Source organism: Ursus maritimus, unplaced genomic scaffold (assembly GCF_017311325.1).
Source record: "Ursus maritimus isolate PB19 unplaced genomic scaffold, ASM1731132v1 scaffold_9, whole genome shotgun sequence".
Taxonomy (NCBI): domain Eukaryota; kingdom Metazoa; phylum Chordata; class Mammalia; order Carnivora; family Ursidae; genus Ursus; species Ursus maritimus.
This window is the reverse complement of record NW_024427107.1, coordinates 40,495,295-40,508,803: the sequence shown is the minus strand read 5'-3', so window position 1 is coordinate 40,508,803 and position 13,509 is coordinate 40,495,295. Positions and strand designations below refer to the sequence as shown.

At 40.3% G+C, this 13,509-nt stretch overlaps 1 protein-coding gene across 2 annotated transcripts in view; it reads left to right on the top strand.

Moving 5' to 3' along the window:
* Positions 1-13,053, top strand: part of TP53INP1 (tumor protein p53 inducible nuclear protein 1) — a 17,957-nt gene extending 4,904 nt beyond the window's left edge. Inside the window, exons 2-5 of one of the 2 annotated variants that reach the window (XM_040625839.1) lie at positions 2,719-2,977; positions 3,549-3,906; positions 6,962-6,999; positions 8,140-8,274. In XM_040625839.1, the coding sequence (XP_040481773.1) occupies positions 2,866-2,977; positions 3,549-3,906; positions 6,962-6,983 (492 nt within the window). In that variant the 5' untranslated portion in view covers positions 2,719-2,865 and the 3' untranslated portion in view covers positions 6,984-6,999; positions 8,140-8,274. Of the gene's footprint in view, positions 1-2,718; positions 2,978-3,548; positions 3,907-6,961; positions 7,000-8,139 lie in introns of both variants that reach the window. The other variant, XM_040625838.1, reaches the window with a different exon arrangement.
* Positions 13,054-13,509: the final 456 nt, after the last annotated feature.

Below are 13,509 nucleotides of genomic sequence, written 5' to 3'. Positions count from 1 at the left end.
TCAGCAGACACAGGATTGTACTTGGGGCTGATACATGCCTTCATAATTTAAGAGAAATGGGGGGAAGATTTTTTAAGTATCTTTTTTCCCCTCCTAGCTCATATGCGGAAAACTTTTGTTTACATCAGACCTTATGATAGCTCATCTTTTAGGATGTAACTATGACACCACAGTAGGTCAAGCAAACTGCGCAAGCCCGCTTTTCTTCTGACTTCTCTTACATGGAACATAAAGCTGAATTTGAATTCTGTACTAGAGCTCCAGCCCTCATGATTTGGCCATGCTGCTTTCCAGAAGGGTTTCTGGAAGACTGGTTATGCAAGTAACATTTCCTGTTTACTCTCTCTTAATAATTAATGGCTGATGATGACGGACTGTGACCACAAAAGTGTTCAAATGTCATTTATTTGAACACAGAGTTGTAGTACTACACATTCGTGGTCGCGTGCCAAACGGTTGTAGCCGTCCCATTTGCACATAAAAAATTCAGCCAAGAGTCTCCTCCACTACAGATTGTAACTACATTTACAGCTAAAAAATGATGATTGTTTTGAAAGTGAAGGGTCAAGAGTCTGGACTTAGGGATTCAATCATGAGAAAGAATATCATTTAGTGAAATGCTTTTCACCAGGCCTGGATGGTCTCATCTACTCGTGGTTTCTGTTAGCCCTGTTGTGTTGACGAGTCCCGAATCTGTGCCCCCAGCTGAGACCATGTCCTTGCACTCCAAAGCCCTGTATATCTTCAGCTGCCTGCTAGACAACACCAAGTACGTGACTTGCAGATTCTCAAATTCAGCATGTCCAAAGTGCCCAGCCTGCACCTTCTGCAGTATGCCTCTTCCACTGAGTGGTCCCACCGTCCCCCCTCCGTTGGCTTCTGGTAGAGGGTCATCCTCCACATTGCCCTCCCCGTAACTTCTGGCTTAGAAGGTCCTATAGGATCTGGTTTCTGCTTAGCACCCCCAGCCTGCCGTCATGACCATCCATCTGGATCTTGAGTCAAACAGAAGGGGCCACATTCTCACTCATCTGTAGGCTTCCTCCATTCTTGGTCTTCTCAACCACTGCAGACCAGAGTCATTTACTGCAGGAGTCCTTCCTGACCTCTACCTGCGCGGATCTGAGGAACACCCCGTACGTTTTCCATGGCGTTCATCACATTGGGTTGTTCACACTTGCCGTGGGAGAGCTGAATTCACTGCTGCCTCCCCTGTGCTTAGCACTCTGCCTGATGCATAATAGGTACTCAGTAAATATTTGTAGAAGAATAGTTGACATTGACTGAGAACTTTGTGCCAAGTACCTTGCTAAGTAGGTTTCCTGCGTTATCCCATTTCACAAGAGTAGGGTCAGGGAGACCATCAGGGACGTAGTGATTGGCAAAGTCCAGAGGGACAGCAGATCGGCTTCAACTAGGATGACAAATGGCAAGAAGTGGGCAGGTTGAAGGCCCACCCATGGGCCTCTGGAGTCAGCAGGACTTGGTGAAAGTTCGGTTGAGAGGCTGGATGGGAGCAGAAGGAGCCGCTGCTGGGTTGTTGGCCTGGTCACTGCTGGCTGCTGCCGCCCCTTGCTCAGAAGGGAAGGAGGACATGTATGTACGTTTGCGTGGGGGAAGGAGGGTATTAAAAGTGCTCTTGGTATGTGTTAGGTTTGATATGGCCATCAGGTAACCAGGCAGAAATGGTTATATAAATCTGGAATTCTGGAATGAGATCAGACAAGGCTGGAGTCCCTCACTTAGAACTCACCATGGGGCGCCTGGGGGCTGAGTTGGTTGAACGTTCTACTCTTAATTTCGGCTTAGGTCATGATCTCAGGGTCATGAAATCGAGCCCCACATTGGGCTTAGCATGGAACCTGCTTAAAGATTCTCTCTCCTCCCTCTGCCCCTCCCTGCTCCCCTGCTCACATGTGCTCTCCCTTAAAAAAGACAGAAAGAAAAGAAAGAAAGAAAGAACTCACCAGAACTCTCTGAGGTGAACTATAGCCAGCGACAGTAGTAGAACTTCCAACTTGCGCGGAGCATAAGCAGCAGAGCCAGCGTTTGGAGCAGGTGTGCTGACTGCAACACCTTGCTTCTCGCCACCACACGGGGAATGGTTTCGGGGCTCGTGGCTGTCCTCCTCAGTCCGCTTCGGTTTAGATTTCTTGGTGCCAGCGCAGGACTTGTTTTGAAGGTCAAATGATGCTGTACTTGCTGATTTTTACATAGAATTAGGTATGCTTACAGTCACATAGAAGAACAGAACAGAAGAGAAAATGAGCCAAGGAGAGCTGGTGGTCACCCAGTACCGTTGCAGGCTTCCTTCGGCAGCTCCTGGGCCGCTGAGTGTCCTACGGCAAGACCGTTGATTTCTGGTGTTTGCTCTTCTTCTTACAGAAAAGCAGTATTTCAGCGGGAAGTACATGAGTCAGATTTATTCCTTATAAAAGCACAGATGTGAAAAAGAACCACCTGCTTCCCTTTCATTTCACATTGCTTTACAGGTTACATTTGAGTATTCAGTTTGTAACGGTTTATAAATAAAAGCTATTGCATTTCTTGTGCTTGACGCCTGTAGGAAGAGAATAGCTGTAGCTACAGGCTAAGGCCTTGAGCTTTCGTCTATAGGGATGTGTGTGTGTGTGTGGGTACACGCTCTTGAAACCACACACAGAGGTTGTATGAATATATGCTGAGTTGAAATAACCTTCCTGTCCTATCTTATTTTAGGGATAACGACTCTTCTTGCTCTCGCCTAAGTTGAATAAGCACCTCGTGCACTTTATTCTCCTGTCGTGCCATCAGGCTGACTGAAGACAGTGTTTTGAAATCTCAGCTGTAAAGACATCCCGCCAAAGTCTCAATCTTGCCTTAACAATGTTCCAGAGACTGAATAAAATGTTTGTGGGTGAAGTCAATACTTCTTCCAACCAAGAACCAGAGTTTAGTGAGAAAGAAGATGATGAATGGATTCTTGTTGACTTCATAGGTAAGGTATTCCTAGCTGTTCATCATCACAGCAAAAGTGGAAACTCTCGCGTCTCAGTTTTTGCATAAGTAAACAAGTAACTCTGAAGGTTTTGAGGCCTTAAAAGTAAATAAGCAAGAATTTGTCTAAAAAATTGCAGGAAACTTCCTGTGCCAGATGATCAGTCAGTGAAATTGATTGACGTCAGATCTTCCAGTTTTGCAGCTCTCATGCCCTGTTCATATCAGATGCACTTGAATAGGAAATCCTATGCTAGACGAACAGTGACCCGCATTGCCCATCACCTTTCCTCAGCAGGACAGAAACAGTCTTCAAAACCCTTCCCGTAAAGCCCCATAATCCATCTGACGCAGGGTTACCCCACACATACACATACATACACTAGGTGCTCAGAAATTATTCTGTAATCATTGTGAGTGACTATAAATGGTTTTGTGTCTCACCTAAATGGCAAGAGGAATGCACCTCAGCTAACGGTATCATCTCTTCTTTTCCCGTGCCCTGAATGTGGTACCGTTGGGATACACGTGTTCCCCTGGGACTTCGCCACTGCCCGTGGACTGTGACGTAGGCGCCTGCGCTGGCTTCTCAGCAGCCGAAGCCAAAGCTGAAGCCATCAGTGAAGAGTCACGTGCTGAGCACCCTTCCGTCTTTTCCTGTTTACCCGCATCTCTTGAGTGCTTGGCTGATACAAGTGATTCCTGCTTGCTCCAGTTTGAGTCCTGTCCGATGGAGGAGAGCTGGTTTATCACCCCTCCCCCATGTTTTACTGCAGGTGGATTAACCACTCTCAAGGTGGAAACCAGTCCTATGGAAAACCTTCTCATTGAACATCCCAGCATGTCTGTCTATGCTGTGCATAACTCCTGCCCTGTTGTCGGGGAGGCCAGCTGTGGCGCTGATGAATGTGCTGACCCGAGCAGCCCCAGGTACGTTGTAAGGACAGCCGGCCCTCGAACAGCGTGGGTTTGAACTGCGTGGGTCTACTTACACACACAGTTGTTTTCGATAAGCGGAGCACAGTACTGTAAATGTATTTTGTGTTCCTTATGATTTTCTTAATAACATTTTCTTTTCTCTGGCTTACTGTATTATAAGAATACAGTAGATAATACCTATAACATGCAAAATATGTGTTAATTGGTGGTTGATGTATCGGTAAACTTCCCAATCAACAGTAGGCTATTAGCAGTTAAGTTTTGGGCAAGTCATAACTTACACATGGAGTTTCAACTGCACGGGGTTGGCGCAGCTGACCCTGAGTTGTTCAGGGGTTGACTGTATTTTACTCTGTCCATAAGCGGTCTGTTTGGCGTGCAGTTTATTTATTTCTACTATAATTCAAAGCTAATTTTTTAGAAGATGCAAAGTGGTCTTGTTATAGATTTATGAACGCATGTGCATAGCGCACAAGGTAGTGGATGGTATGAAAAAAGCATGTTCATTTTAGACTTTCAAAAAAAACTCATTAGAACATGGCCCCAATTATATAATGGAGAGACATTGGATTTATAGTACTCTGCTAGTGACAGAGAAGAAAAGACTGGCATTTCTGCTAAGTCTCTCAATGTAACTGGCACTTTATACACTGAGTTATTTGGGGTATCAAATTCAACAAGAGTCGTATATCTTTCTTTCTTTCTTTTTTTTTTTTTTTAGAGAGAGCGCGCGAGCAGGGAGGGGCAGAGGGAGAAGGAGAGAGAGTCTTAAGCAGGCTCCCCGCTCAGCGCAGAGCCAGACGAGGGGCTCGATCTCACAACCCCGAGATCATGACCTGAGCCGAAATCAGGAGTCAGACGCTCAACCGACTGAGCCACCCAGGCGCCCCAAGAGTAGTATATCTTAAAATAAAATTCTTATTTTCTTCCAGGTAGTCTTAGCTGGGTCACATCAAATGGCACGTAACCTCGAAAACTTGACAAATCTTAAACATGAAGTAGAATGGCGATTATACTGAAACATGTTGCTCTGCCTTACAGAGGAAAGATTTCATACCCAAACAGTATTTTCTTATGTGGAAGTCCTGATTGGTCTGAAAGGCTCTGTTTGAATGGCAGATAGGCTGAGGGCCTGGAAAGGTTCAGGGCGAGTGCCTGGTCAGTAAAGATTGATACGTTCCAAAACAAACTTATAGACATTCTATGGCCTTTATCCAACGAGTATATTCAAGATTGCTTCCACCTGCTAAATTAAAGCCCATGGCCATGTTAATCAGCTCAAAGTCTGGCTATTCACAATGCATGTTAGTGGAGCGTGCCTATGGTGGTAACAGTATTTGGGGGATGCTGGTCCTAATTCCCTATATACCTGTCAGCACTGCAGGTGAAGTGGAATCTTTGGAGCAGTTCAGAATGTTCCTGTAGTTAGTCCTGGATTCCAGAAGGCCTCTTTTTAGATTATTCGGGCTCTAACTCCACTAACTGGATCATTGTATATATCTTCTACTATTTCCTGTTTGCCAAATACAAACAAAACCCAGGCAGCTCATTAATTTAACTTACCAGAGTTTGCTGCACTCACAAGTCTTAATACTGCAAGTAATCTCATGATCTTCTATGAGGATAAACATATCCTTTACCAAACTGAGAAACAATTTGCTTATATAGTTACCTGGCTTTATACTGAGTAAGATCTTTGGTGGGAAATGTTACTTTAACTGGCACTTGCCAGCGCTTTAAGTTTTATCAAGAGATCAGTGTTTCAGGTATTCCAACAAAAATTTAAAATTTCTTGGACATGGTATTGATTAAATTGCCTTATAGTTGATTCAAATTAATTTCTTCAGTTCTCAGAAATGCTTCCCACCTGATTCTGATCTCACCTCTATGGAATTTCACTCAAGAGTTTAGCATGATTAATAGTCACTTTAAACTTACTGATATTTGTGTATTTACTTCTCAGGGTTTAAAGTGTGTGTATATGTACAGCAGCTTTTAAATAATATTATTATTCCAGAAGCAGTACATATGCATTGATGAAAATTAGAAAATGCAAATATGTAAAAATTAAAAAACTTAAAAAGACATTTGCACCATCCAGAGATGAACACTGTTAACACCCTAGCGCACATCCTTCCAGGTCGTTTTTTCTGCCCACCCGCGTACACACACACACACACACACACACTTTTAACCTAACGGGGATCAGGCTATATATACTGTTTTATAACCTGCTTCTTTAGGCAATGATCTGCACCTTTTTCTTTTCAGTGAAATTTCACTTCATCTACTACTCACACTATACTCTGCTTTCTGCACTAGAGTCCAGAATATTTCACCTCATTTGTCCAAACCAGCATCCAGTCCAAGACCATGCTCTGTGTCTGGTCATGTGTTCACAGTTTTGATGCAGTCAGAATGATCATTTTTTTGGTATCTTGTTTGTTTTTATATCTTGTTATATGTTTTGATATAACATCTAGGAAAGTTAAACAAATATGTACTTTTCCATATACATAGGATCAAAAGAACACACATCCCTTTCCATGAATTCCTTCTGAACATAGGAAAGTACTGCAAATTATCATAGTTTTATAATAACTAAAATTTTTTTAACATCTTTATTTCTGGATTTCAAGTTCTTATTTAAAAAAACCCACTAAACCAAGATAGATCAGGTGTTACCAAAATTAGGATGGCTATGTAGTAAATATCTATATTTTCTGAGCAGGAAATAAATGATGTCTTTCAAAGTTAGATTGCTTCCATCCTGTCTCTCCTTGGGGATGTTACCATAAAGCATGTAAGAGGAAGGCGCTTCATAATTACAGATGGGCTTCCGAGTGTACATTTTATTGTATTTGGGCCTCTGTAAGTATTGTTTATGAGGTTTATGTGCTATCATAATCTTAAATAATACATGTGCCTTTAATGACCCATAGTAAACCAGTTTTAATACAGAAAATGCACCATGTCCTAACAGTAAAATTAAATAGCATTTTAAATCTTACTAGTGATTTAATAGTTCACCATTTAACATTTGTAGGGCCAGGAAAAGCTGCTTATAAGACTCACGGGCACAGAGTAAGTATACTCCCTTTGAGACTGTGTAATGTGTGTTATCAGTCTGAGCAGGAAGCTAAAGACTCAAAATGCCCACCTTTTAAAACTGCTGTCTTTATATTAACTTCTTTCTATCGGCTTCTTAACGTGACCCCCTTTAATTCTATTTTTAAAAAATCTTTTAAAAAAATAGTGTTTTCCTCTAGTGATTACAGGTACAATCTATAACTACCCTTGTTCTGTAAAATAACCCTCACAGCTCCTACAACTCATGTCATGTGTTGATATAGCTTATATCTATCCTATTAGACAGCTTTTAATGTAGAAAACATAGAATAATCATGTCGTTTGTAGCCATATTTTAAGATGTGTTCTCCACAGGTCTTTGCGACATTACTTTGCAAAGGCCATTCCAAAATGTGCCCTGTTGCGATATCAGTTAAAAACTTAGAGTTGTCTTTTACAATAAGCAGGTAGCTTTTTATCTAGAACAATGTTAAATGAATAGAATTTTCTTACGCATATTTCTATTAAATATCGATTTTAAGCTTGTTTCCTGGAGCATTTACTTATAGACAGAAAACCTGTGTGAAGGTGCGGTTAGCGTATTGCATCAGGGTCAACCCCGCTTCCTAAACACAGTCTTTGGAGTAAAACCTCTATTAGAATCTTGGTTGCCTGAGGTGGTAATTGTGACCTTAACATCACTGAGCCTCAGCTTTCTGATCAAAATTTGGCAATTAAAATATTTTCCTTTTAAGATTATGGTGATAATTAAATACATTAGATTTGCAAAAAAGTTGGCAAATAGAGATAGATATTCAATAAATGTTAGTCCCCCTCACAGAAAAGCTTATCTAAATGCGTTTGCTGCATAATTGAAATTCACTCAAAATGTAAAGCACTTTTCTAAAAAAATGCAGTCTACTTAACTAACCATCTGTGGATATGACCTATTTCTATGAAAAATTGGCTTCTCCTTTCTATCATTATCAGTCAGTGTGGACACAAAATATAAACTTCTCTGTCAGCCATGAGATACTAAGCTTTCATTCAATCATAAACAAATTAGTGTGGCAAATTGAATCACTAAGTACCTTTTTCAAGTTCATTAATAACATACTCTGTTACTTAATACATCCCCATGATTTTCTGTTTCAGAGTGGAAACTCCAGATGAAATGGGGCAGCACATTCATTGCTACGTTGCAGCTCTGGCTGCTCATACAGCTTTTCTGGAACAACCCAAGAGCTTTCGTCCTTCCCAATGGATAAAAGAACATAGTGAAAGACAGTCTTTGAACAGAAATAGCCTTCGTCGCCAAAATCTTACCAGGGATTGCCACTCTAGGCAAGTCAAGCACAATGGCTGGGCTGTCCATCAGCCCTGCCCCCGTCAGTACAATTACTAAGAATTTCAAGATTGGTTGGATTCTCTTGGTTTGTGCATATGTGTGTGGACGTGTGTGGACGGACAATGAAGATGCTGTTTCTTTACAGCCAACTGATGACCAATCACATAGTTTTACTGGTGTGTTTAGACACTATCTTGAAAACCAGATTTACATGCTGTGTATCACATAATGCCTTGCTTTTAACATTTACTTTTTTGTAAATTTTTTCAGAATATTTTTGGAAACATATCAATACAGTTACAGTGTTTGGTGTTTGGGGATGTCTTTAAATCTATTAAGGTGTACATGAGTTAGCATTCTAAAGACATTTCTTCCCAAGTATGAGAATAGGCATCTTTCAATTTCATTTTATTTTGTATTACTTAATCAATATTTTGAGTAAGCAAAAATTTATTCTCAGGGTCAGCCATACACTTTATTGACCAGTACTTGATAATCTTTTCTGTATATAACGAATGCATTTTTACACACTAACATGAGCATTAACAGGTGATAGTTGCCATGGATATAATGGAATTATGGCTGAACTTTCTCTGGAAAGAAAACTTGATACATTTCTGTGTGTATAGGTTCGTTTTTTTGTTTGTTTGGTTTTTTTCCCGGATTAGCCATGCAGTTCACTTTGGAATTCAGGTACATTAAGTGTTAGTGAACAGTGCATTCAGTAATTCCGACGTGACTGTGTGACTGGTACAGAGACATTGCAAGTATCGTGGGACAGAGCACTCGTCTCACACGCAGAGGGATTCAATTAGACCTGTGAAGTTGTATTTGGAAAAACTTATGTCTACAACTAACCCGCTAGTCCACTATTTAACTTGTTGGGAGTCTTTCCTGTCAGCTCTGCCCACTTGCCACCTCCTGTCAGCTGTCGACTCAGAAGTACATGTCCAGGCACTTTAGGGACTTCTTATTTATGACTGTCCAAGGGAAAGGAAGTAGGCTTTGTATTTCTGATGCAGTGATCCATCCTCTGCCGTGGAGACTGTCCTGCCAAGTGGCAAGCAAGGCTGAGGAGGGATTCCTGGTGACATCTTTTCCTAGCATCTAAATGAAGAGTGACAGGTGGGCTCCCTTGAGTTTCCATTTTTTGGTTTTTTTAACTGGGGCTTCAAGCGAAATCTTTAACAACTTTGGCCTCTGTTTCCTCCAGCAACGGGGTGGGGGGGGAGTAGTAATATTGACTTCCCTCACAGTTGTTGTGAGGGCTGTGGGCTGTCCAGAACTGAACTTTGTGTGAAATTCCAAGGGCCTCTCTACTGAATCTAAGATGGGGTGGGGCCTGTGGCAGTGTTTCTGCCACAACTGTTGTTCCGAGTGTTGGTGCTAATGAGGCCAGGGTTCAGGGCTTGATTCACACCGGAGGCCAGTTAACACAGAGAAAATCTATTTCGTACCTCGTCAATCACTTCATTTTTTAGCAGTTGTGATGGGTTTTGCTGAGCCATCCACATTCACCAGTTTCCTCTCAAACTAAATTAAACAGACACAATCCAAAGCACATTCTACTGACAGAACAGTAGCATAACCTTTGTAATCAAATAGCTTATTTTTCCATCTCCTCTGCAACCCTAATTAAATAAATACGTCTATCTAAGGTTTTCAAGGGAAAAAGCATATAGTTATGTGAAGTATTATATTTTTCAATAACCCTGTAACAGCTCAGTGCAGGGAACTATGGGAGACTTTTTTTTTCTTTTTTTTTTGTAAGGGAAGAGCTGTGCTCTTTCCTGCCTAGACTGGGATGTTTGGAGCCTGAAGAGGTCAGATAGCATCATTCGATGGTGGTAGGAGGTGGTTCTTCTGCTGGCCGATGAAGTGCCAGCAATGTCTGTCCCTTTAGAACAATAGTCTGCATCCCCCTTCTCTCCTTATTCCCTTTCCATTTCGACTACCCCTTTATTTATTTGTTTTCTAATGAGGGGCCAAGTCGGTAAAGTTTTGTCAAACTGAGCTAGAAGTTATTTTGTTACTCTTTGTGTTTACGAGAGTTGCGAGGTTAAGGTGGAGTTTTCATGAAGGTGTGTGTGTTTTACACCATATCTGTTATAGGGCCATGTGTTGGTAACTTGAAAATAGAACAGCTAAATGTTTTCTGGATGTAAGCCTCTGAATACATGGGGGGCTCTTTTTTCATATATTACATGCAAGTTGTTAGTACCTCACAAGCTACAGACGTTCAGCCATGAGAATTTGTTTGGCACCATGAACAGATTTGTATATAAAAGAGCAATGGTCTTTTCTTTGTTTTTACTATTATTTTTTCAAATTTCTTGATACCTGAAATACATTTACATCTCTATCCGTTATTGACTTTTTGTTTGCCTTATCTAGACCTAGTTTTTTATGGTTTATACCTGGAAAGCAAACACTTTCAGTCTTGGGGATGTTTTCTTAGGCTAACCATGCCATCTGTCATATCAGACTGTGGTTTCTGATCAATATCTAAGGTTTCTGCCTGAAATTGGCACATGTTAGAACTGAAGAAAGTAGTTAATTCGCTTGACGTTCTTGATCATTAGATGTTTGTTACGCATCTACTGTGTGCGAGACACAAGACCAATGATAACAGAACGATGTTGACCTGTTAAGTATTCTTGGAAACATGGCCAAAATGCAATTTATTATAAGTTAATTATTATCTCTGCTGTTGTAAATATTAGTAGTTTACAATGTGCTTTCGTGCATATTTCTTAAAACTTCAAGCAGTGAGAATAAAACCCCTCTCTGAATTTAGTGCTCTGACAGTTTCTAGACTGATAATACAGAATGTTACTTGGAAAAAGTCTGAAGTATGTGGTGCACACAAGAGTGCTTCAGGAATGAGCTTCTTAGTTTTTAAAATGCACCATGTTCCTCAAAGTTTGTGTTTTTGTTAATAAAACATTTTATAATGTATTTTCTATGTTTATTACTTTTTCTTTCTCAGCTAACTATGTGTTGCTCTGTAAGTTGAACATGAACCATCCATTATTTATCTTCTGAGACAGTGCATTTATGTGGCTGGGTGGGGAATTTTTTGCAGAAGGTGCACAGTGATTGGATTTTTGACTTTCTCCTCCAGCGAACTTTTTCTGTGTTAATTTTCTGTACATTTTCCCAGTTCCCACGCAGGCTTTTCCTGTTGCCGTGCCTTCTGTTGTATCAGTACTTTGGTTCTAGTGAGAAGACAGTTTACTTAAAACTTGAGAGGGCTGTTCAGCATCACCCGTTGATTTTACTTCCCAAATCTGTGTAGTCCGCTGGTCCGTCATCTTTACATCTCCATTGAATCTGAGTGTCTTTGCTATTTCTCTTCCTCCTCAAGGAAAGATACTGTCTTTCTACACTTTTAGGAAAAAGCAAAAAAAGAGTATCTTTCTTATCCTCATTTTCTTTGAATTGGAAACAAAAGAAAGCAAAAAAAAAAAAAAAAAAAAGAAGGATTCCAACTGGAAGATAGACATTTAAGTTTAAATAGATTAGTGGAAAAAGTTTAAGAGTTTCCAGGTATTTTTGTTTTTAGAATCAGTAAAAAGACTGCTCCTTGTACTGGAGATACTAGCACATGTTTGTAATGTTACCTTAAAATTAATCTTTTATTTTATAAGGCCCATTCATACCGGTTAAATTCTTTTAAGTCGGGCTACTCTCCTGGATGGCTTCGCTGCCATCAGCCATGTTGATGCATTATAAATGGCATCCTTAGCTACTTATTTTAACGCTTAAAATTTTATATGAAATGCTTTATTTAGAAAATCTACCTAATACAGTGGTGTCAGCCTTGCCATGTACCGATTTCACTTGAAATATGACCAGTTACAGTGGTTTAGGGTGGAGAAAGAGGTACTAGAAAGCACACAGATAAGGACATCTTTTTCTGTTTGCAGCAGTATCCTTTATGCGGGAGGAGATGTTACTATTCAGAGGAAGGCAGCTTAAGTGGATGTGTTGTATATCATTTAGAATTTTCCTTACAACATGTTTTTTTTAATTGTATAATTATTAAATGCCCCCATTTAGCTCCGTCTTTGCCTGAAGTTTTCATATTTGTTTTCTAGGTGGACTTCTAAAAACCAAATCAGGACTTGGGGAGTTCGATGTGTGCGTAGCCAAGCTTGATGTGTATGAGTGGTTTTGCTTGCCTTTTGGTGGTTTTCCTCCAGAGGTTTGGAACTATAATCAATGTGTGTGTGTGTGTGTGTGTGTGTGTGTGTGTGTGTGTGTTTTAAGTGACTTGGGATTTTTTCTCAAGTATAATTGTGAACACATTTGCTTTTCAAGGGCAGGGCATCCGTTGTAGAAACTGAAGAGTATTCTAGATTGTACTATGTGCCTTCTTGATGTATTTCTGGACACAAATTTTATTCAACTTGAAAACTCAAAAGGGACATTAGGTTCAATTATATACTGTACATCATCTATGCATAAATGGCAGCTTGTTTTCTTGAGCCACTGTCTAAATTTTTTTCTGTTTTTATAGAGTTTTTTATACTGATTGGTTCATAGATGGTCAGTTTTATACACAGACTAAACAATACAGCACTTTGCCAAAAATAAGTGTAGCATTGCTTAAACATTGTGTATTAACACCAGTTCTTTGTATTTGGGCTCAGTGGTGCATTTTGTGCTACTTGCGTTGTGGTTTTTAATGTCAATAAAAAAAATGTTCTTTAACTTCACATTTGTCAGATTCTCTTATTTTATCTTTGTGGTCACAGTCTTAAAACTAGATATAGCTTAGGGGCGCCTGGATGGCACAGCGGTTAAGCGTCTGCCTTCAGCTCAGGGCGTGATCCCGGCGTTATGGGATCGAGCCCCACATCAGGCTCCTCCGCTGGGAGCCTGCTTCTTCCTCTCCCACTCCCCCTGCTTGTGTTCCCTCTCTCGCTGGCTGTCTCTATCTCTGTCAAATAAATAAATAAAATCTTTAAAAAAAAAAAACTAGATATAGCTTAATTAAATCACTTGCTGTTTAGTTTTACTTGCCCAAAAGATGTGTTTAATATGCACTTTAAATATTGTTTTTAAAATTTGTATGAAATCAGGATGTTACAATTTTTCACCTGAAATAAATAATCACTTAAGTGAACGTGAGTTTGAGGATGTACCTTTTCCCTCCAACCTGTATGTGTTAA